Genomic DNA, 25,294 nt, shown 5'->3' on the forward strand with positions numbered 1-25,294 from the left:
ACGTGTGTGTCATCTGGGGAAGCCTAAACCCACCTTCGGCTGCGTATTTGCTTTTACCTGTCCTTGCTGGGCACTGTACCAGCCCTCTGAGGCTTCCATGCCTGTCATCTGCCCTGAATTTGGGCTCAAATCCTGCCACTTTGGTGCTGTGCGGGTGTCGGGGAGGAGGGCCGAGCAGCACCGCCCGCCGCCCACGACGGCGTTTTGAACGCTCCCGCCTCCAAGAGCGGCTCGTGAAGCACCGGGAGAGCTCAAACCCTGTGCAAACCACCCGGCCTGCAGCCTGCAGGGCCGCCAGGGACACCGCGGCCGGGCTGGGGGAGCGGCGGCACCCCCGGGGCTCTGCCCCGCTGCCGGTACCGGAGCCCCGGTAGCTGAGGGCCTTTCCCCTCACCTTACCGGTCCAGCGCGTCCCCCCCTCTCCGGCCTGACACTTGGTACGTGCGGCGCCGCGTCCCCCTGTGTAACCATGGCGACGGCGCGGCCCAACCCACTACGGCGGGGGGAGACCGGAGGGGTCCCCGCTGTCGGGCCCGGGGCTGGTGCGCCCAGGGGGCAGCCCGCAAGGCCTCGCCTCAGGCGGCGGCGGGGCCGCAGCCGGTTGCAGGCAAATTTCTCGCTCACCTGCGAGCTGTTCTGGGCTAAACGGTGGCTTTTCCCGTCACGGTGCCCTGTACGAATCCAGGGGTGCAAGGGACTTGTGAAAATGTAAAGGCAGCCAGATGAAATCACCTAATTCCGGACGGCTCGCTGGCTTTGCACCGCGTTCCCCGTCAGGCGCACGCTCCCTCCCACAGCCTGCTCGGTGAGGTGAGGAGAAAGGGGGTAAATAAAATCTGAAGGTGACAAAGTTTCGTTACCTTGCCTTAGCTTTGTTTTCCTTTTCATCAGCTGCTTCCTACATGGTTAGCTCTGTTCCCAGTAATACACCAGTTGAAGGCAAGTTCGTTTACTAAAACATTGATTTGCAGTGTAGGGACCTTGGTTCTAATTGCTTGAAGGCAAATCCTTGTCACAGATATGAGTAAAGAATTGTCTTAGCTGTAGGAAATTAAATTCTGAGCTTCAGCCAATGATATTACGCACACCGCCTTTTAACAAATATAACCCTTATCATAGAGCAAACAACCTCTTTGAGCTTATTGTCGTGTTTTCCAAATACAGGGTCGGTGCATGCCATCGGTGGAAAGCACAGGATGAATTCTTCAGGTACGGAGTATATTTCAGTTTCTTCTCCAAGCACTTACGACATGAGTAAAAAACCTTTTCCTCAGAGAGTAATCACGCAACCACATTTTCATCCTGCACATTGGAAAAAGACATCTGTAAGCAAAGGGGGCTTTGTCCCTGACTCCCAAGAGTCCGATTCTGAAAGCCTTGTTCAAGAGAGGCAGTATCAGCTGGAACTCCAGCAGCGAATTCATGAAAATGAAGAGCTGGTAGGACTGTATGCTGATGAGGTGGAGAGTGACAGCTTAGAAGAAGAAGATAGCTTGGAGGAGATGAGTTTAAGAGAACAAGGAGTTAAGTATGACACAAATCAATATACAAATGGAACACGAGAGAAAGAGAGTAATGGAAGGTAAGGCATAATCTTTTCATAGAAGAGTATAATAGTTCTAACACTTTAAAGCCTTACATCCCTCAGAATATATATTACATCTTCAAGACCAACTTGGATTGCCAAAGTGATGTTAAGAACACCTAAGCACTGAGCTACATGCAAAACTACTGTTTCATCTTGCACTCATTCATAATTATTATACCCATTTTTCCAGCGTAGCCTCAGCTGTTTATCATGGCTAAAACACCAGTGCAGGAGGTTAAGATGGGACAGAAAGATCACTCACAGACCCTCCCCATATACTGGCTCTGGATACTACATACAGTTGCAAATGCTACACGCCTATTTATTTGCCTCTGTAACAGACAGGAAAGAAGGTAGGATGTGGTGAACTGATCTGTGCAGCAGCTCTGAGATGATGGACTAGAGGATTTCTGTAGCTGGGATCAGGGAGACACCAAGGACAAGCACTGACCGTTTTCATTCCTTGCAAAAAGACCTGCGCTGAGCAAACTAGGCCACTGCCTGTAAGGAACCTACAGGCAAAAACTGATGGGTTTAAAAAGCACAGTTTTGTCCTTAAAACTGCATAAATCTAAAATAAAAATTAAGCAGAGGTTACCATCATCTTTAAACATTCTTTAGAAAGCATTAACTTGGCACATAAATAAAATTTAATTTGCTGTCATATGCATAAAAGGTTTAACACGGTATAAATTGGGAATAATTCTCAAATTTAAAGGGATTAAATTAAACCTGAAGTAATAATAATGTGCAGTTTCAATTTAATTGTCTACTTAAAATAAAATGGCAAACAAATGAAGGCTAAATGATTAATAGCATGCTTTTATTCACCTCCTCAACAGGGAAAATGGCCAGTTATTGAACATTTTATTGTGAGTGCAAATGATGTTAATTGTACTAGAAACATGCTCTAATTTTTAGTAATTTTTTTGACTGAATACTATGCTGAATGCGAGGCTCTTCATTAAATGGAAATTTGATTTTATTTTGTTTGAACTTAGCCTAGTAAGTACTCAAACACAGTCCATTAACCGGAGCAAATATCACAGCATATGCATATGAAACCCCCTCTCTACATCCATTACTAACCTCGGAATTTGAAGAGGAAACGCTGCATCTGTTGTCTGCGTACAACACTTTTGTTGATGAGTACAGAGTCCATCTAACCTTTATATCAAGTTGGGGGGAGGAATAAAAGGTGCACTTTTTGTCTGCAGATGATTAGAGATGAAGGAGCTCTTCACACTCATTTTGTTCCCTCGCGGTGACCTGGCCTGCATAATACAATTGAGCTGCTGTGCACTTATTTCAGCACAATAGAACTCTCTAGCATTATACTCTGTTATTTGAATCATTACAATTATATCACATATTTCTGTACTCATTTTGAAATATGGTCACCTATTTCTGTTTACCTGCGGTGTATGACGACTACGAATAATAATGTTTTCACTGGTGTAAATCATCTAATCCCTAGTATTCAGGGTACCATGGCACCAATGCTGAACAGAAATGAAAAGCACTGCGAGAGAAACAGACTATTTTATGACTTAGGAGCCACTTGAAATATAGGCATATACTTAACTAGTTTAGAAAAGATGAATAAATGATTTATGGAAACATTAATATGATTAACTATGCCACAGTTTAGAGAAATACAGCAAGATCAGTACATTTCTTTTGATTGGGGCTGCAGGGTCAGCTGTTTTCGGTACCTGTAAATGTCCCTTTGAAAGGCTCGCTCTTTACCAGTGTTGAAGAAACCAGGACTATTCTGCAGGTCCAGTTAAGAAAAAACTGTTAAAAGCTTTTTTCCACACTTGTATTCCTGCCACTGCCCACCCATCTCCCGGGAGCCAATTTGTGTGTATTTGGCTCAGGCAGTTGGTTTTCCTCCTGTTGGATCAGAATATAAATCGTAAACAGAATCAATTGTGTCATTTGTAAGGCAGACCATCTTTGTTGGCATTGTGACAAATATCTTCTAATACCTGAAAAATCTTTTAATTTTCTACTACTTGTACGTATTTTCTGCTACTTGTACTTATAAGTATTCTACCGTATTCCACTGTGATCTGAACATCAGGCCAATTTATCATTCACTGATAATAAAAATTAAAAATGAAAAGGAGGTTCTTGCCTAAATTTTTTACTCAAACCATGTTTGATAAAACTGTTCTGCTCCTGATCCAACAAATGGTCATAATGTATGCACTGAACTATTTCAATTGACCATGTTTGCAGAACATTTGTAGGCTCAAATTGCACACTGAAAAATGTAAGAGTTATAGTTTATACATAAATCATTCTATGTTTGTTTGTGTTGTTGTTTTTTTAAATAGGGAACAGCAGCCTGTAGACAAATATTTCAACCTAAGGTATAATCCTAACTGGAAAAACACAAAAGAGGTAGCAGAATTTCCCGAGACAGCAAAACCACATCACGTTGCTGGAGAAGGCAGTGTGGACTTTTCACAGGATTCATTTTACCTCCATTCCAGTGGCTCCCCAGAAGAAAAGAATCAACTGGAGGCAAAGTTGCAAGATTCATTCTCTGAGTTTGGTACAGAATTACTCAGCTTTCATGAACCAGATGCCTTCATCAGCAGTGAGCCTTTTAGGTTACATACCAGAGGGAAGGAATCTGCAGATGGCTGTTATTTCAAACATAGTCCCAGTGCGCACAGCAGTGCTTTTTCTCTTCAGATTCAAGAAAATCAACCCCAAAGAGCAAAAAAAGACTTCGTGGAGAAAAATAAACGGACTTTGGGATTACGTACAGACAAGAAAACTTCGTATCTTCAGTTACACAGCAAAAAGCAAGGAGAAGTTCTTCAAGAGCAGGTGGGTGACTTCTACAAGTTTTCTAGTTGGTGTAGACTAAGGACTGAATAAACTGGGGTCTAATGTTAAAATAGAATAGCTACATGATATTACAAGTTTGTGTGGGACCATCATGCAACCGATAACATAAGATTTCTGATGAGAATCTGGTTCACCTGTTTATGCTCCATATTATAACCACAATTACCTATTGCAGTAGGAAACCTTGATGTTTGGCTTAAAAAGTTACATCAGTGTTTTTCCACCCTCGCTGACCCTAACAAAACCGTGTATGTGAAGTTACATTTGAGCTTGAGAAATGCTGTGGTCACACTGCTTTCAAGGGCCGTGCTTAATGCTGTCTTTTAGGGTCACACGTCTGGGAATATCCAGGAAAGAGGTGTTAAGTTTTGGGTGGTCAGCCAGCCCTTTCCCCCTTCATGCTTCCTCAGCCAGACCAAACCTTGTATTTGAACTCAGCCAGCAAATGCTGGGAATGTGCAGCACAGGGATTTGGAGTGCCTGGCCTGATGATTGACTGTGAAATGTCAGACAACCTGCATTAAGGACTAAGTGGAAATGTAATGACAGCTCCTAATGAACCATTATACAAGAGTTTGTTGCTTTTCCTTGCTGCACATTATGCATAACAGCGAGGTGGATGTCACTGAATCACTCCACAAGTTATAGCACAAATAATTCTTATCTTGCAAAACTACAGAGACTTTCTGTTTCGAGTGCCACATTTTCCAAGGCTAATGAACAGTTGACACAACACTAGAGGGCATCTGCTGACTACATTACAATGAGTGCAACGGCGGGCAAGCTCTTTTCTATCAGAGCTATTAAAAGCAGTTGTTTTTTTCGGTTATAATTTAGTTGATGGTAAAAATAATTAGTTTAGATGGCTACTAATTAAAGCCGTGTTGATATGATTATGTTTACTCTTTGAGAGTTCTCAAAGTGTTTCATATTTAAGTATCGGAGCCAGGGATCGGGAATTCATTGTGTAGCCTAAAAGATATTTGAAAGATTATTGAAAGAGATGTAAAATAAAAACAAACAAACAACAACAACAAAAGCACTGTTAAAATCAGGGCTATATTCTGAGATCACCTTGCTGAGGGAGCCTGGGGGATAGCAGAGCTGTACCACAGCAGGAGCCAGGCAGCACGTGTGAAAAAGGTGTGCTTCTTTCCTCAACAAGCTGATGAAGCAGCAGCAGCATTTTTGGTCAGCTAGCTCTGGATTTGCCAGGAACAGACATAGGAAGAATTCCTTACCTCTCCTTGTCTTAATGAAGACATCCATCCCTCCACTTGTTGACCAAAACTGACCCTTGACCATGATCTTCCAAAAAAATGTAAGAGACACCAGAGACACCACCATCAGCTTCACAGAAACCAAGTGTTTGAACATGCTCCAGGACTGAGAGCTAAACAACCATCCTGCAGCCCTAAAACCATCCGCTGCTGTTACCCCCTGGCACACTGAAGAATTCTTCGCATGGCTATACCCAAGTCTTCCTAAAATCCATTACTATGTTGTCCTCTGTTGAAAAGCTCTTTCAGAATGTCACTCCTCTAAACCCAGCTTCCAGTCTAGATTCATTCAATTCTGGTTTGCTCTTCTATCAACATTGTCTCATGGTTTAAAATGTTTTTTCCCCTCTGGAAGTTTTTTCCTACTTTGCCAGGTATTTCCAGCCTGTGCTCAGCCTGTATCTTGCTAGGCTTAACAAACCCCACTCCTGGAGCCATTAGGCTTAAGCTGCACTTTCCACCCACCTGCCTGGTTTAAGGAACTTCCATTTTTGTGTTGAGTACAGGTGATAAAACAAACCCAGCACTGCCTGTGAAGCACCTTGAGTAACAGCATCAGTACTTCTGTCTTCTACTGCAAATACCTTGGCTGATGTGACGACAGAAGTATTGGCTTCAGCAGCACCCATAACCCTCACCCTTCTTGTGGCCGTCCCGCAAATCCCTCGGTTTGCTGGTGCTGGTGCAAAGGAAAGGAAGAGAGGAGAGGTTAAGGCTGGCGCTGCCCCAAAACTGGTGCACATGGAGTCAGTGCCAGGGTGAACGTCTGACAGCATCAGGGAGATTGAGAGGGGAAACCTGGAGAGAGATGAGGAAAAATACTATCTGTGCTGCGGGTGTGAATTAAGAGGGATTTTTATAAAGGGCAACATCACTCATACCTACTTTACAGCAGCAACGCCACTGGGTTATTCTCCATTTCACTTGAAGTGGAGGAGAAGTGAGGCCCAAAGCCTTAGGATCTGACAGATGGTTTCACAGGGTAGAAGACAAACTGCCGAGGGTCTCACTCACAGTGCTCCAGTGAAACAAACACAGGGGTCCATCAGGGCTTCAGGGCAGGAAGCCCATTAAAAAAAATTAAAAAACATCTTCAGACAATTTGCAGTACAGAGAAGAAAATCCAAACATCTCAAGACTCAAGATGCTCAATTCGACAGTCAAGTCTTCTCACTTAGGCCAGTCACCTCATGTGAAAAACAATCAAAAGTACAAAACCAGCAAATATGCAGGGATACAAACAAGCCACACCTATTCTTCTGCAGCAATTAAACATGTTCTGAAACTGTTTTTTTTTCCCTAAACAGGATTATTATGAGCTTTGCAGGATGTTAAAGCTGTTTTTTAGCAGTACAGTCACTGTTAGGTGTCAGGTACTGTCGTAATGAAATGGTTGTGGGCACTGAAATAAATGCATTGCACACGAGTTTATTCAACTGGCATGATATTAGGTAAAATATTTGCAGCCTTGTCCTTGAAAGATTTTCAGATGTTACCTCTGTGCATACAGACAGCAGCCTGCATGTACCAAAATATACCATAAATGCATGTCGATCTGTATATTTACTAATTTATATAGCATTTTATAAAGCATCAAGTTCTTGGCAGTGTTGCCTGATTCTTTAAGAACCCGATGATGAGTTTCTTTGAGAGAGAGAGAGAGAGAAAGAGAGAGAAGTAGCAGCCAAATCTAGCTCAGCTGTACTCAATCTGAGTTGCTTTCCTACCTACAAGCCCCTTACTTCAAAGCAAGGAACATAATGTACAATTTTTTAATGGCTCTAGACCAAGGCACTCAGACTCTCTGTGCACTGCGCCTTACCTCAGTGTAAACACCTAATCAAGATTGCCTGCGCTTCAACAATAGCAGCCAAATGCAATTCGAGAACCACAAGCCTTTGAAGTCCTCACTGCAAAGGCCGGTTTTCTAGTCTGGGATAATGACATGCCATGATTGCTGTCTTTGTTGTATCTTTTCAGTAGAGAAGCAATTATGGGCCTCAATTTAACAGAATAGGCATTACACAGCTTATGATGCTCAAAATGCAATTTCATTTGATCATTTTCTCAATTTGATTGGTATTAATAGAATAGTTCACAAAAAATGCTGGCAGAGGTTGTGTCCTGTTCCTCTTTCAAAGAGATAATGTAGAAGTATGCTTTACCTGCCCAGTAAACTATCAGTGCAGTGAGTCAGTTGGTTCCACCAAAAACATCTTCCTGACTGCAGAGCTGCATCTATCCACATCAGGAAGCCTACGAGGAAACTTTGTCTGTTACCTTTTCTAGCAACAGCTACAGAATCTGCATGGTCATTTGGGGCAGCAAGGTCATCTGAAAACTCAGCAATGGACCCTACCTACCTTTATCTTCTTCTCCCAATCTCTTACCCCCAGAAATGTGGGTCTCAGCTCCCCAAAAGGTTTTAACACTTCCTCCACGCTGATTTCACCATGATGGTTTTCCATTAGTACTACTGACCTTAGTCACAAACACCTCGCCAGTGCAACTTCTGCTTTAGCCAGCGTCACTCTGCAGCCACTCCTACTACAAGCAAGCCTCTACAACTATAAAAGTTGTCTCTTTATTGTGGGACTGCACACTTCACAGAGATCACACCTCCTAGAGAACACAGCAGGATAATTGCAGACAGCACAAGTACAAATAAAAAGTAAGAAAGCATTCTGTTTTGTGAAACTTTCCAGATTGAAAAAAAGTTTGATGCCTTCAATAAAATTTTTCATTATTACTGTATCTACATGGGTATCTCTTGGCTTTGAAATCTGCAGAGCCAGCAGCCACCTTTGAGTAATTAGTTGCTCAAATCCAGTTTCCAGACATGGTGCTACTATGGCTGTGACCACACGAAGATACACTTCTTGTTTCTGGGCTTGCTCTTTTGCAAAAGCAGTTTGATAGTGTTGCCCTTTTGGCTGTTCTTTGTTTCTGTAGCTACTCTTTGTGCTTTCCTACCAACACTGCTGTGTTTTGCCATCTTCTTCCACGTGACCGAGTTGTTCAAGACCTTGCTGCGGTATGTTTACCCACCAGTATCTTGGTGCACTGGCTGATTGCCTGGACAATGGCAATTGTCTGGCTGATCTTTTACTAGGTACATGCACTGACTTTCATATAAATTGAGGAGCCCAGGCATTTGAAAGTTACAAGTAGATTTCTGTGCCGCATGCTTCCTGCAATTTTCTTTTCCTCTCTTCTCCTTAAAAGTAGAAGGAATACTCCCTGCTACCACACTGCTATTGATGTTTTTTGCCTTCCTTTTCATTTGTTCTTTTAGCCATTCATTTTCTTGCCATCTATTATATAATGCCTAAGTTGACCATTTGAGCTTTACTGGGAGTCAAATTATTTCTCATCCTTTCCCAGGACTTTTAAATCCTTGCTATGTCTGGGCTATCTTTATGTGTGGCCATAAACATTCTGTTTTTTCAGATTGCAGATACTAAAACTGTTGATGAGGAACCAGTTCAGAGTGTCCCACCATTCCAGAACGTGAAAATGGACCCTGAAGACAAGTGGTACCTGAAGTCACAGCAGCTCAAGGTTCCTTTTCAATAGAACATGATAATTGAATTATATAAGTAAAAGTATGCAAGTTTGAATATTTCAAGCTGATTATTTCTAGAGTGCCAATTACTGTCAATAAATCCTTAGGTATAAAACTGCAGATAACCACAAAAAAATTAAGGCCTATGCTGGTTTCTATACTGAATGATTTTAAATCAAAAAGATTTCCAAATCCCAAGAAATTATGAGCTTAAAGAGTCTGTTTAGGACATTATTTGTTTGATAATGTAAAAGAGCAAATTAGTATATTGTCATGTTTCCTCATTCATGAGGATTCTGAGATAGAATTTAACTGCTGTTGCATTACTTGTCCCCAAAAATCCCAGTGAACACTAAGGGGCTGCCATAAAACAGAAAATATTACAAGTAGAAAAAGTTGCAGTGACCTCCACTTGCACAGAAGATTTGTTTTACGCTGGCCTTTCAAACCAATATAATGGGGTACTCTGGAACAATAAAAGAGACCTGTTCATCATCACTGGTGAAAAAAAAAAACAACAAAACACAAGAAGTTCAGAATGAGAACTTCAGGCTAACTGGAATTATTATTAGCAAACCTGGTTACTGACTTTGTATCGAACGTACTTGAAGTAATCCAAGCAGATGGTTTAAATTCATTTAAGAATAGAAGCTGCGCTTTTACAAACAAGATTTTATGCTGCTGTTCATTTTAAGAGATGGGCTCTAAATATGGAATTACAGAGCGAGAGAGGTATTTCACTGAGCTGCTCGTTCCATTTAAATGGGAAAACATTGGCCTAGAGTCAGTTTGGCAGCAGTGGATGCTTTCCACCGCTGGCACAGTATGCCAGAACACTAATCGCTACAGCAGAGGTCGAGCTAACAAATCATCATCTTGGCACCAGGAGTCAGGATTCCCCAGTGCTAAAGCTTTCGCCAAAACATGCTGCTCTATATGTGGATTTAATACCTACCATTAAGTAGTTATTCTGAGTGCATATGCTATGTAGTGGTTGCAAGTGTTGCTAACAAAAGAACCCTAGAGAGACAGGAGGATGAAATGGAGGATTTTAGTGCTGACAAAGATTAAATGGACTGAGAATGGATTTGTATATTACCTAGACGGAAAGCCATGCCTTTCCTCAAAATGGGCAATACCCGATGCTGTAATTGGAAAGCAGTGAATAAACTCCAGATTTGGAGTATGTCTGTTTAGCTGAACACAGTAGTCCTGGTGTGCTTAAATTTTTAAATTGTTTCTTTACTATTTGGATAATGTTTTTTCAGGACACAGGACAGGGAGGAGTGCTTGGTTTAGAAGTGAAATCTTTTAAACCATTGACATACGTTTTTTTTTCTGCTGTGGACCAGTCTAATAATGTGCACATAGCTATCTCTTCATGAAATTTAGTACAATTTACCATACCTAGGTCTCTTTAAGGGCCCTTTCATCAGAAGATGTTTTGTTCAAAAACCCCAGATCCCAAATCCAGAAACAAATGCCACAAAATAAGACTGTTGTCCGTACCATAGTAGACTTCAGGAAACAGATGCTTTTCCTTTAACACGTCACTTTGTGAAGAGTTAACTTTTAAAATTAATTTCCATCCCGATACTCATTCAGACATAGAAAACATTGCTGTAATCCCTTTCAGGTGGGGCTGTGTGTTGTAACAGACAAGCTTACCCATACGCTTGCATATTGTTGATCTTAATGAACATACAAAATAGCAACAACTGAAATTCACCCCGCTTTTGATAACTTGTTTTAGGATCACCAAAACAAGTGGTCCCAGAGAAAGAAAATAAAATCCAACCAGAGTCTCAAAGGGGGAGCTTTCTCAAGGAGTGATAACCAACAGCCAGCAGGAAGACCAGCAGAACCAAAGCCTTGGCATCGCCCAACGTCAGAATTTCGGACAGCTCCCACACAGGCAGCAGAGCAAGACAACAGCAGTGCACCGCAGAAATGGCTGTGCCCCAGTCTTTCTGTCGGACCTGACACTAATACAACAGCAAATTCCAAAAATTGCTTAATCAATTTCCCAAATCAAAGACATTCTGTTAATCAGGATTTTACCACACCTACCTATCCTATTCATCCAACACCACATAAACTTAACCCAGCAGAGGTTATGTCACCGGCGTATACCAGCAAGGAGACCAAGAAATACCAACATCAACCTCCAAATGGACTTCCACATGACCAGCAACATTTATACACAGATGATACTGCAAAGTTTTTTCCAAGAGATGGCAGTACCGATGGTCAAGCATATCCAAATCAGAGGAATATTTCATCTACTTTTAATGCTAATTTTCAAGAACTGGTAAAGGACCATATATCACTTCAGGATTGCAAGAGGCAGAATTATGCACAAAAAAGTTATCACAACTATGCTGTCAGTAGTTTAAGGTAAGGATATGTGTTGAAACAATATTATGGTAACACTATAATACCCAAATAAATTAGAGATGAACAAGAAAATGTGTTTTTTTAGTCCCAGAATCCAAAGGATAAAATTCTTCTGCTACAAGCCTACCACTATACATTACTACTAACTTAAAATTCATTCCAACTATTGATTTTTTATATATATCATTGGAAAAGGACCATTCTATACTCTATTCTCTCTTGCACAAAATTTTTTTTGTGACTGAAAGTTTCCCTTAAAGACTAGAAGTTGTTTTGTGTTTTTTAAAAAAAGAGCATTGTACCTAAACTATAACTGCATAGAATTATATCAAAATTTGCCTTACAGGGTGAATATCCAGAGTTACTCTAGTGCCAATTCTGGCTTACCACACAGCCTTTAAAAGTTGTCCACATTTACCATCATGGATTGGCACATACACAATCAATAAGATTCAATTGTTATTCTAGGTGTCCTGTGTTAGCGTAGGAGCTAAAAGTCTTTGTGCACATGTGCTGGGAATAAAGGCTGGACACTGTTGGCATGTTGAGCATGAAAATCTAATACCAGCTTTGTAGAGATTCACCTGCCTTGATAAAAATGAAGGTTTTATTTCAAATAGACAAAGAATTATTTCACTACTTAGCAGGCCTGATCCAAAGCCCTTTAAAGGCAGTTTTCATTGATGTAAGCTAGCTTTGCATCAGGCTGAAAATATCCCCATCTGTGTTTTTTCCATTCATATTAAACGATTTCTGTTCACTTGGGTGCAAACAGAGTCAGTCCCTGTAAAATGCCCATGTGTCCACCTTCATGTTCCCATTATATTCCATGAGCAGTGATTCTTTGTACAGACTACTAGGAGAGCTATCTGCTGTATACAAATAAATATATATCTTCTTCCTCTTTCTTTTTTGAGGCCTTCCCAGTCACCAGCAGCCTGTTGTACAGCCTCCCAGCTTACCCAAACCACAGAGAAACATCACCAAGAAATGTCTCATCTGAAAAAAGGTCACTTAGCTGATGACAGGCACTTGTTCAGCCCACTTCCACCAGTAATTCCACAGGCCGAAAGTGATTCAGAGGTGGATCCAAAGAGAGGTGAAGGAAATCAAGCGAAAATAAACCGAAGCAACTCTGAAGGATATCTCATGCTAATGGAAAAGCAAAAACAGCCTAAAGTCTACAAGAAGGTAATCAAGTAGCCATAGATTGGGCAATTTTACCTTTTTACTTCCTCCTCTGGTTATTTTTTTCTTGATAAACCAAAGATCTTCACTCAAAAAAAAAAAAAAAAGGAATGGGGATATATTGTTATTACAGAGAGCCCACACACAGATGCACAATGACTTACCCAGACCATTACATGTCACAAATGTGGAAACAGACACTGAAGATGAAGACATGTATTGGTAGTTTTGTCTGACCAAATTATTTGAATCTAGAGAGCGAGGCAATTCACTGCCACCTCTACGTCACTTTCATTCTTGATTAGCTCTAAGAACACACAGAGCAGTTTTTGTCCTTGATGGTATCCAGTGATAAAATGATTTGGAATAAAGCTGTTTGTATAAAACAGCAGGTAGCCAGGCTTCAGTTCTGAGCAAACCATTATCTTGGGTCATGCTCATTTGCTATCCAACTCAAATCTCTTGGTTTCCTAGGGAATCACACTGAACAAGACCAAACTTAGAGGATTTGTAAAGCTAACGGCATAAACATTATTACAGGTCTGCTGACAATCCCATTGTGGTCCTTGTTAAAACTTGGTGCTTTTTGTTTCTGATGTGTATCCAGATTTCATGCTGTAAGCAGTTAACACAGATGCAGATGCAGTGGAAGAGAATAGAGATATCCCTGTGTGTCCATGACAAATTAAATGTTTACGAAGTTAGCTCCATGTCTCAGGACAGACAAGCTAATCTGGAGTAATTACTCATGTGCTTCATCTAGGAGGGCTTTTGTGTATTGCTGCCTGAATGCCCCTAAGAAGAATTAGCTGGATTATGATAGTAACTGAAGGGCAGATTTCCTTCCCTTTCTGTTTCCCTGAGTTCAAACCATTGTTTCTGTCCTGTATTTTCAGTAGCTTTCTCACACTTCACATGTGAGAAATGTCACAGAGAATAGGACAGTTTATATCCCACAGAGGGATCCAGCTTTTCCTAATAAACAAATACAGTCATACTCATCACAAGTTTTTAAAATGTAGTCATTTTTTTTTAAATTAACCTAGTCTTCTTAACATTGTTTTAAAATTCTGGAAGTATTGAGGTTGTTTGGTTTTTTTGTTGTTGTTGTAAAGTCATAAAGGGTTCAAATGGTGTCATCCATCACTCATTTTCTGTCTTACCTATGCATTTGTAAGGCTGTAGCTGTGCTGCAAGGCATACATTTTGCATCTGTCTGTGTACAATTTTGCATTGCAGTTTTGAGAACAAAGAATTGTTACTATTACTAATAATATTTGCCTATTTTTTTGCCACTGTTGTGGTTTAACTCAACAGTCAGCTAAGCACCACACAGCCATTCGATCACCTCCCACTCCTACCCCATCTGAAACCAGGGCAGCTACCAAAATCATTTACTTTTATCTGTTTCTCTTATAATAGTTTCTTTGGAATTTCATTCTGATAACTGTCAATTGGGTCACTATAACCTGTTTAAAGCTCTCAAAAGATCATTTTTGACTGCGAAAGTATTGCTTTGTGATGTGGATGACTAGCAATTATCCATCTGGATTCAAAGGAAATACAGTGTAATTTGATTTCTGCAATTAACTCAATCTTTTTGGTCACTTACAATCTTTGAAATGAGACATGGCAGAGGTAAGACTGAAACTGTAAGTTGAATTGTGCTCTTATGTTTGTTGTCCACTACAAGACTGGTTTTAATTATGCTCTCTATGAGATGATATAAAGGGAAATCTGTCACTACGCTGTGTTTTTCAGCCATATAGCTCAAAAACCTACATGAATTTGGATGTGAAGCTTGGAGGCCTCGGACCTGACTATGAAGCCATCAAGGAAAAAGTAAGTAGCATAGCCAGCTTAAACAGCAACAGAGGTATAAACGGAAGACTCCAGTGGAAAAAGTGTTTCATTGATGGATCACTGAGATGTGTAGTTAACCATACTCTTTTTTTCTTTTGTCAGAAAGAGAAGTTAAAGCAACAAAAGGAATATGCAAAACAAATAAAGGAACACAACATGAAAAACATTGCTTTGGTTCAGAGGTTACCTACAAAACCCCAGGTCATATCTTTAGTGTCAAGACAGAAGGTAAGACTAGAGTTTGTGTCAAATGTATGCAGGGAATGATTCTGGACTTTGCACAGAGAAAAAGAAAAGCAGGAAATTTAAGTCATAGTATGCTGAAATACTTTATCTACATTGATTTTCCTTTAACTCTAAGGACTTCTACTCTACTGGGATCTCAGCAGGTACTTTTGCATCTGTTCTATTGCTGTAGATGTATGCCAAGAGCTGCTGATTTCTTTGCCAGTCTTCAGTCCACGCATCCACCTTGCTTATCATGAGAATGTACCAATTGGAAGTGGAGCAGTACTCCACACAAGCTATGGCTTAACCAGCCAGTGATGTTTTCCTGGCAAAAAGGGCAAGAATAAAGGAGAGCAGGACCCCTGCAGGAACACTACCCAGTGCAGCACATTCTCTATTACATCGGTGTTAGAGTCCATGCCACTACACAGTGCACCCTTCCAATGGACCACAGATAACCTCTTATTAGTCTATTATCCACCTGCCTGCCAGTCTCAATCACAAACTCTTTTCACTTCAGTTGCATAGCTACCGTAATTGGCCTTATTTTTCTAGCCCATATAACATTACTTTAGCCTTCACTGGCCTTCAAAAATAACCTAAATGAGCAACAGCTGACTACTTGACAATGGCATATATAAACAAACAAAGGGAGTGCCTTTTGCCTCTTGGAGGAAGTAATAAAGCTCTGAAAATACCACATGTTCTGTCAGATCAGCTCTGCAGGAGCTCACCCTCCTGGTGCTGAAAGCACACTAGGTATTTCTCCAAGGTGACGAACGAGAACTGCGTGCCTCAGAGAAAAAAGTTTTTGAGTTTACAATTAGTTGAATTCCTCAGTTACTTGCATTCATTTTCAAATTTCATATAAACCACAAAGAGATGAAACTGCATTCTTTAGATGTTAAAAGGGCTTTGGATTCCTTCAGAAGACTTCCTGCTCTGTCTCTTTCACCAACAATATGAGATAATGCAACTTCCACTTGAGACTTAACAGGTGTCTCCAGGTACATGGCTGAAACACAGATACCAAAAGACACCTCAGGTAAAACCAGGGCTCTCACACTTTCAGAATTTCCATAATACTATTTCTAATTTCTCTGCAAGGTAGCTTTACAGGTCTTGTACATCTTTGACAATCCTACAGGCATCTGCTTTGCATTCTTCTTTCAGCATGGCCCTGATCTGCTTCAGTGATGCATGCCAGATCTAGAACAGCAACTTGAATGCTCCTGTTTTCTTTTTTGCTTTTGATAGTTAAGTCTATCATACGGTAGAAACTACTGACAGTTAAACAGAGCTGAAATACTTCATATTTGCACAGTATAGTCTTTACCTACTTCTCACATGCAGGTTTATCTACATACTGCTACGGAAACACATATTTGGAAAGCACATGATGAAAAAAAATGGTCTGCCAGGCTAGGAAGTACAGTTCTTCCAGATGTGCTGTCCCTGTCAATATTCCATTACTGCCCTCCTTTCCCTCTGCTTCATCTGCTGTGTATTTGTTCAGCATGTACACGGTCAGAGTGTCTGCAGTAGTAAAATGGTTTGTTTCCCACTGCTGTTCATATTCTCAGTATAGTATGTGTAGATCCTGGACAGACTGGGTGTTCCTGATAAAGAAACGAGACCTTTCAATACATCAGTTCCTTAGATTTTGTCATCAAAATGCTCAGTTTCCATCTTTGTCTCATTAACCTGTGTAACACCCTGCAAGGTATGATTGGGAGTAGGAGCTTAATGAGATATTTTTTTTAATGAAGTTTAGAGACTTAGTAGACAGTGTTGCTTTTTTGTTTTTAAAGAAAAAATGCTATGCTTCTGTATGGCAGGTGGCCTCCAGAGATAAGTGTCAGGAAGCAAATCTCCTTGAGGTGGGTTATTTTTCCCATTGGAGAGGTTTCTTGCTGTTGCCACTGAGGCATCTAATACTGAACACTGACAGAAACAAGATCAGGAATTAGAAGAACTACTGACTTGACTGAGCATAGAAACATCCAAATTTTCTTGAAGTGAAGGACAGGTTTCGTCTTAATCACAATTTCTGCAATCTTCATGTTTTTAGGCACTGGAGTATGCTAAGAAGATTCCAAAACCAAAGACTTTCACAGCAAAACAATCAGATGAAGAGGTGAAAGAGGAAAGAGTTCCAACAACAACTTTAAAAGGAGACAGTTTTCCTCAAATTGCATCTTTGGAAACTTTACAAAGCAGACATGAGAAGGAGAAGCAAGTTGTAGCTGCTTTCAGAACCCTTCATATCTTATAAGTGGTTTGAAATGATTACAGATATCTTCAAAGCAAAAATATCGGAACTGTTTAATTATGAGCTATAACCATCACATATTGATTTACCATTCCATTCAAATATAAAGTGGTTTAAGTTTAATCAATTTTAGAATCAGTTCTACTGTATCTAATTTCTAAAAACATAAACACTTACATATGTAGCATTTTAAATGTACTCATCTCTTTTCTGGTTTTTGTTGCTGCTGGTTTTTTGTTTGTTTCTTTGTTTTGTTTTTTCCTTGAAATGAACTGTTGCAGTTGCATCTTTGAGACTAATCAGCTAGTGGCTTGTCAGAGCTGGGTCATTTTTAGACATGTCAAACATACAAGTGTATCTGTAAAACATTAAAAAGAATCACCATTTTCATTTGATGATACCAGCAATGTTTCTCTTTTTTAAAGTGCAGAGGAGACTTTGGCAGACTATCCAGAAATAAAGTCAAATCCATTGCTGGTAAGAAAGGGAACAAAACTGTGCAAACACATCAGTTGGTAGTGATACAATTCTGATTATTCAGCTGTTACTCTGTTAGTTAATCATTGTCACAGCAAGACCAAAATTTTGAAGCTTCATTTGGGACAGGAAAATATGAAGCTAGAACTGGCTGTTCATACAGACAATCTGTTATTAACCAGAAGCAGTTAGAAAATATATTGAGTAGCTAAGGATAATTGAGAGATACATGTTTGAGAGGAAACAGCTTTTAACAGATTAAATCTATAAAAATAACAGCCAACAGATGGGTTTCTTAGGATGGTTCTGTTTCTTCAAGTTAGTAAATTATGAAATAAGTCAGCATATGAAACGTGATTAGAAAATACAGTGAGGGAATTTTGAAGAAAACACTACAATCTCTTAGAAAATAGACTAGTTAAAAAAAAAAAAAAAAACAACTTGTGATTATGTGTAATTGCTTTATCTGATTTATTAAGTCCTGTTTGTATGGGAGGAGAGAGAATTAGTTAAAGGCAAAGTGGGGAATAAAAGAATATCTCCGATATGGCTTTGTTTTTTTTTTCTAGATGCACTGAGATCTTCTTTTCAAGGTAAAGATAGAAATGAGTAAGATTTAACAGATTTCTGGGTTAACGTTTCACCATATTACATCTCTCCATTACAGAAGAAGACACGTTCCTTTCTTTAAAACCCTCCTGACCCACCTAAGAGATAGGAAGCTCTTCATGCTATGGTTGCTTCCCACCATACATGCTGAGGTGCTCTGCTGAATCAGACTTTGTGATGTACATAATCTTTGGGGGAAACTTGGTAGAAGAATTGCCTTGGGTTGGGTTGCAAGGAAAATATTTTGGATTCCACAGTGCAGCAGGAGACATCTGTTGTGCAACAGGACTGTCCTCTGGCTCAGCTTCCTTCCTCCTCCCCTTTGGGATCTGGACACGTCAGCATTTGGCCCCTTTCTGCAGAACGTGCATGCCTGCAGTATGATCCAGCAAGCTAGACAGGGTAAATGTTTCCATGCCATGCCAGTTGCTGCTTTTCTGGATTTATTTTTAAACTAAATGGTAACACTTTGAAGCATTTCTGATTAGGGAACCTCAACTTGTTGTTTCTGCTTAAAAGTGATAATCCCCCCTTAATACAAACCTCAAGTACCTATTTTAATGAAACCTTCAGATGAATATCAAAGAGCTATTTACTCGTATCTAATATTTTAATTAGATTATATTCTCAATTTAACCCATTAAACCCCCTTTGATGATCTCCATGTTTAGTGTTTAGCCCCAGATGCTGGAGGTAATGAATATTGGACCTTTGATTTAATGAGAACTTCTGCCTTTCCAGCCTGACTCCCTTTGTATCCCCCTTTTTTATTTTCTGAGCTATAGAATTCAGTTAATTGAAGAAGTCTCTTACCACCACACATTAAGGAACCTAAATTAGCATCCCTTTTCTGATTAGAAAATGCAAGCAGACATTTTCTCTTTGATCTGAGGATTGAGTTGAAGTAGGCAACAGCCCCCTGAAAATGAGCTGATGGCCTTATTATTTGGCTGCCATGCAGATGCGTCCATGTGGTGCAAAATGCTTAATGTCTTAATTGATCACCTTCCTCCCTATCTGTCATCCCACTACCTTTTAGAGCTCTCGTAAATTAGGGTGATCTTTGTGGGTGGGTGGTATGGTTTTTGTTTTTTAAATAAAACAATGAACTCTTAGGAAACATTTAAATACTAAACCCATGCTAAACTGCAAGCCATGTATATTTATATGATGCTGTGTTGGGGGGGGGATTTTTTTTTTTTTTAAATCATCTCACAACCCATTTGGAAAGGACTGTATTTTTTCCCCCAGGAAAGGACATTATTTGCAGCATATGTGCAAAGAAAATCTTTTGATCTACCTCAATACTAATGCAAATTCTTCCTGCACCTAACAGATATGGTGGCACAAAAAGGGACCATACACGTAAATGATGAGCATCCATCTGCTTAAAAGCAAAGGCCAAAACTTAATGTCTTTCAAATTAGGAAGGCGAGGAATTTAAATAAGAAATAGGCCTTGAATTTTGCATTAAGTATTCAGGGAGAGATTTAGTTGGAGTAGAACCTGTCTGCCGTAGTCTCATGGCTGCAGCACAGCTATTCACAGAGCGCAGCGTTGCTCGCCGTGAGCACAGGCTGCCTGTACAGGGGCAGAAACGTGTTTGCATACATCATACAACGGAAATTCTCAGCATTTACTTGGCAGCCCCCTGCTACTTGCCACCATTCCTTAAAATTTTAGATTGGGGGAAGTACAGAGGCAGAGGCAAATAATGTTTTCAAGGCAGGGAGGCATGCAGGTGTGGCTCGCCTGGTGCTGATAGGCAACAGCATTTGAAGCTTTCATATCTCCTACATCAAATCAGAGGCACCTTGGTACCACCAAATTGCACATCACCAGTCACCCTGCTGAAAAAAAAAAAAAAAAAAAAAAAAAAAGTCTCTGATCTGTCTGATGTGTTGGGTCTTTTCTCTGGGGCACATCACACCATGGTGGAGGTTACAATAAAAGGTGATTCCTAATTCCATCATTCCCCTCCCTGAATGCTCTGCCTGAGCACAAATCACTCCCTTCAAGGCCCAGTTCCCTCCGTGATGCCACCAGCAGCATTGCAGCAAAGGGGGAAAGAGAGGAGTGCAGCTCTTACAACTCCCGTTGTAACAGGAGCGTGGAAAACACAGCACCCTGCCTGGGGTGGGGAGGGAAGGGGCAGAGGTTCAGGAGTGAGAAACCTGTGAGATCTCCTGTGAGATCTCCTGCACGAGACAGAGCAGGCATGTGAAGGAAGGACTGATTCTGGCGACTGCTTCCACAGCATGAGAAACGACCCTGGATGCACAAAACCACGGCGACAGGTAAATGCAGTGAATCTCCACCAGTGACAGCTGGCAAGGGTGAGTTAAAGCAGCCTGCCTTACACAACAGCCTGCTTTGAACAGAAGCGATGCTGAGCCAAAAACCTGGATAGAGCAGATGCTAAAGAAGCATCCAGCAGCTCAGCAAGAGCTTTGCATAATCGTGAGCGCAGAGCGGGCAGCTGCAGGTAATGCCACAGTGCTGGCTTTCTGTGTGTCACTAGGAGCACTTAAGGGTTTGTTCCAGCAGTCGCAGCAAAGCCAACACGATGCACAGCGGTGGAGAACATGGAGTCTTCAGGAAAGCAAGGTGAGTGGGCTCAGCAATAGCTGAACCAAGAGCAGCGCAGCGTTTGGGCAGCTTGCCTTTGCTCCTGGCATTTCAGAAACCTGTCACAGAGCGACCTCTTTACCACGAGTTAAAGCCAACTTCTTCCTTGAAAGACTGCACTGCCAGGTTGAAGAGGCACTGCAGTCCGCTGTGGGGTCACCCTTTCTTCTCCTAACCATACCCTCTGCATCCACCTGCCTTTATCACCAAGTGCACCCCATGGCACTGCTAGCAACTGAGCTGCAAGTGTTCCGTCTAAGCTTATTATGGTATAGAAACAAGATAAATCTAAGACAGAAATAAGCCACTTCTCAAGCTGAGCAAGACCATCCAAGTGGGAGTTTGCAGGTAATTAGGGTGAGGCTGTTTGTTACTGTGACTAGAGAGGAAGAACAAAGTCATCAGTTTGGGAGGCTGCAGCCACCCGTCCTCTGCTCCTCCTCGTGGCCCACCTGCAGAAACTTCCCTCCTGCTAGCCGATGGAAAGAAATCACTGCATCCATTAGCCAGCAAAGAAGCAACAAGAGGAAGATGTAAAAATAATTTTACACAGCTCACACAGTGCCTGGATCACTTGCTAGGCATGGCCACGGGTTTTTTACACCCACACCAAGTGACAATCAGCATACGGTCAGGGGTGATACCACACAATTGTTTCATAGCAAGACTTTGCAAATGATTTGCTATACAGTTGCCCCTACAGATTACAAGGAAGGAAAAGAAAAAAATAACAGGGTTGGAACAGCTTTCCAGTCCCCCAAAAAAGTTAAAACGTTAAGAACAACAGGGGGGAAAATGCTCAAGATAAAAACAGAAATCAAAAGTTCATGGGAAGATTTAATAGAGCAATCTACACTTTATTTAATGAAAACAGCCACAAACATTAACCACTTAAGTGTAAATTAAATTAACAGGAAACAATTTCATTTCAAAAAGCACACAGAAGAATCCTTAATCAAAATATCAAAATCAAGGCTTCAGTGGGTATCTTGGAAAATAGGAAATCCACCAAGATCATTTTTTTCCTGCAAGGCTTTTCCACACAGCAATTCCCGAGCAAATATGTAATAGTTATAAAATAATAATAATAAATCCAGCTGCAAACAGTCTCTCTCCCACTCCTCAAGCTTCCTGGGGAGAGCAGCAAAGGCAGAGCAGGAAAAAGTCAGCAGCTCTCACTGAATGAGGCAGGACCAGGGAACAAAAGCTCATTTCGTGTATTCTAAGAGCAAATCTCAGGAATTAACAAACAAAATACTTCCCCCTCCCTGCCTTTTTCCCAGGACAACCTCTACTCTCCGAACACACGATAACCTCTCCCCAAAAGCTTCACCAAACAGTTCAGAGGCTGCAGCCTCCTGTCGCAGGGGTTGCATCCCAGCCTGGAAGGAGCTGGCTCCTAAGGACGGGGCTGTTTGGGGTGGTGATGATTTCCTTCCTCTGCACCCAGATTTCTGGGCTGAGCAGTCTGTTCCCAAAACTTTCTCCCGTTATCCGCAAGGAGCACATCACTGCAGTGCCCAGGCTGGGACAGGGGCTTCTCTGGGGTCGGGTTGTTGTGTGTGTATTTGTTACGAGCGGCTTTGGTTTTAAACACATTTGTAGTTTTAAATGTTAGCCTAGGGTGGGGAAGACAGGGGGGCGTTTGGGGATTAATACATTTTCTTTTTATCAGCATCAACGCATCGGGAAGCGAGTTCCCGTCGCTGCAGGGCAGAGGCAGCAGAGACTCGAGCAGCGCTGGGGTCGTATCCTGACCCCTCCTCATACACCGGGCACAGCCCGAGGGGGGCACAGACCGAGGGGACAGGGGCTGCGAGGCACCCGAGTGCCAGGAGGGTTTGTAAGGACACAGCCCCCAGCGGGCAAAATCACCTTGGCTCTGCCACCGTGGTGGCAACAAGCACTGGTTTTGGGGTTCAGCTCGGCGCAGTGGGATCACCCTCGCTCACACAGAACCCTTTGTCCCTGGGGGGGGGGGGGGGCACAGCCCGGTAGCGCCCGGGGTGCCACCCAGCTCGCTCCACATCCCCCGGGTGCCTTGCAAAAGCGCGGTGTAAACGCACAAAGGACGAAGTCAGCGTGTGTGTGCCCCGAAACTTCAGTCCCTGTGCTTATCCTCCTCCTGCCTTTTTTCTTTGTGTTCTTTCCACATCGGAGGATTTTACATGCTCTTAATATGGCCATTAATGTCTTCATCAGTAACAGAGTGAACATTTCACAAATAAAAGGAACTGCACACGTACAGAAGCAGGATTTGTAGGCTCCCCTTTCACTCAGGTGCAATTTTTTTAATGATCCTGTACTCCACTCCTCCTAACATTCTTCCCCACTAACCTGAAGGCATTCCTCTTGTGTTTTTCCGAACACTTTGCTGCCCAACCCCGTAACCAGAGGCAAATCCACGCGAATAATGGATGCGAGCTGCAGGAAGGCCAGCACCGCACCGCGGCACCCAAAGGTGGCCAGGAGAGATCCGTCATGTAAATGCCACCGCAGGGCTCCTCTTTTAGCCCACTTCGAATAACTCCTAATTAAACACCCGCTCCAGGTGAGGTTGGCAACCAGCACAGAGCACAACGAACAAAACACCTGACATTTGGGGAGGTTTAGGGTTTTTTTTAGCGCTGTGCCGGATAGCGAAGTTTTCCAGTCCTTCCCCATCACCTCCCTGCCTGCGGCCGGGGCAGGCGAGAGCCGAGGTGCGGAGAGGTTTTTTTTGTTTGTTTGTTTTTAATGAAATTGTCTGTCCTGCAGGTACTTATAAATATAAATAAATGTAAAAGACAGTAAGCTATTTCCTGCATAGATGTTTGGGTGTTGTTTTCCCCTCCCGCAACATCTTATCTTTATTATTTTACGGGTAAAAAGCATGAAGGGAAACCCGTGGAAAGGAGGAAACGTACACATTTCAGTCGTCTGTATTTTATATATTAAACAGGGACGCATTTTCCCTCACAAAACCGCATGTCCCGTGATCCAAAATACCCTGAAAGGTGCTAGCGACACCGGCCAACCAAGTCTAATTCCCATTTAAAAAGAAAGAAAAAAAAAATAAAAATAAAGGAAAGAAAGAAAAAGAGAGAAAAAAAAAATAAATAAAAATAAAAGAAAAAAAATAATAACTTAATGAGAGCCCGACGGAGCGCACCCGAGTTTGTACCGAGGGAAGCCCCAGGGGGAGCGGGGCGCTTTCGCCGGCCGGCAGCTCACCCCAAGGGAGGAAAAAAATAAGAAATCCGTGAATTACCTGGAAATTAAAACCATTCCCCTGGCAGAAAGGTAAAGGCAAAGCGAGCACGGGCGGTGACTGCAGTGCGGAGCCCGGGGAGGCAGTGGGGCAGGTGCAGGCGGGGAAAGGAGCAGAACCTAGAGCCAGGTCCGGGGCTCTAGGAGGGGAAAAAAAGATCCTGCAGGTGGTTCACACCTGGGAGCCATGAAGAAATCACTCTGCCGGTGCTTCTTCCGAGCTGCAGGATATTTCTTGCTAGCTGGGAGCAGCCCTGGTGGGTCCGAGCTATTCCTGCTGCTCCCCTCTTCCCGGCTCGGAAGGAAAGCAAGGGTAATTTTTGGCTTACCTGGATCTCGGCAGGGCGTTTCTACAATTCTTTTGGCCAGCAAAACGCCTTCCCTGGAAGCTCTGCCCGGGCCCAAACCCGACCCACAGCGCTCCGGAGGGAGGCGGCAGGGTCCTATGGGGCTGGGGGCGGCACCCCCCGGCCGCCGCTCCCGGTAACCTCGTTTTTTCCTTGGAAAACCGAGGAAAAGTCAGGGAACGGGGAAAAGTCCGGTATTTCCAAGGGAAAGGAAAAATTAAATGGAAAGTCGCTTTTTAATTTTTTTTTCTCCCCGCCAGGCTGAGGTTTGGGGCGGCGCTGGGGGTAGGTGGAGGCTCCGCAGAGCCCCCCGCTGCCTTCACCCCTGCGGGCAGGGGTCGTGCTGTGTGTCCCCCCCTCCCCAAATCACCTCCTCCATCCAGGAACACCCTCCCTCCATCCCCCTGGGCTCCGGCACTACTGGAGGCTGGGGGGTGAGGGGCGATTTGTGGGGTCGGGGCTGGGCGAAGCCGGCCCTAGAGGCGGTGGGGGGCGGCCAGGAGGTCCCCCTCCTCCAGGATGTCCACCTCGTCCTCGGGGTCCTGCAGCAGGAAGGGGCCGGGGGGGCCCTTGCGGGGCTCGGCGCCGGCCCCCTCGGGCAGCTCGGGCTCGGGGGAGCTCTGCCCCCGGCTCTCCTCGCCCCCAGCCCCTTTGGGGTCGTCTTGGGTTTTCCGGAGCTGCTTTTTGTGCTTCATCCGCCGGTTCTGGAACCAGGTTTTCACCTGGGGGAGGAGAGCG

At 42.6% G+C, this 25,294-nt stretch overlaps 2 protein-coding genes across 5 annotated transcripts in view; one reads left to right on the top strand and one right to left on the bottom strand.

The window, feature by feature from the left end:
- The window catches only part of BSX (brain specific homeobox), a 94,037-nt gene that overhangs the window by 66,923 nt on the left and 1,820 nt on the right, over positions 1-25,294 (bottom strand). For 2 of the 3 annotated variants that reach the window (XR_011804863.1, XR_011804862.1), the window contains exon 3: positions 24,211-25,278. Coding sequence is in view for 1 of the 3 variants with exons in the window: in XM_027444142.3 (XP_027299943.1) it covers positions 25,033-25,278 (246 nt within the window). In the remaining 2 variants the exon portion in view is untranslated. Of the gene's footprint in view, positions 1-23,865; positions 25,279-25,294 lie in introns of those variants that run through there. The other variant, XM_027444142.3, reaches the window with a different exon arrangement.
- Positions 505-18,261, top strand: JHY (junctional cadherin complex regulator). Of its 2 annotated transcripts, none has more exons than XM_027444141.3 (9): positions 505-810; positions 1,165-1,582; positions 3,931-4,432; positions 9,184-9,294; positions 11,052-11,695; positions 12,613-12,886; positions 14,645-14,725; positions 14,849-14,974; positions 17,046-18,261. In XM_027444141.3, the coding sequence occupies exons 2-9, from the start codon at positions 1,197-1,199 to the stop codon at positions 17,247-17,249; spliced, it is 2,328 nt and encodes a 775-aa protein (XP_027299942.3). In that variant the 5' UTR covers positions 505-810; positions 1,165-1,196; the 3' UTR covers positions 17,250-18,261. The 2 variants fall into 2 exon arrangements, with proteins under 2 accessions (XP_027299942.3, XP_071883689.1); XM_072027588.1 differs by having other exon boundaries at positions 4,090-4,432.

The sequence above is a fragment of the Anas platyrhynchos genome, chromosome 25 (genome assembly GCF_047663525.1).
Source record: "Anas platyrhynchos isolate ZD024472 breed Pekin duck chromosome 25, IASCAAS_PekinDuck_T2T, whole genome shotgun sequence".
NCBI lineage: Eukaryota > Metazoa > Chordata > Aves > Anseriformes > Anatidae > Anas > Anas platyrhynchos.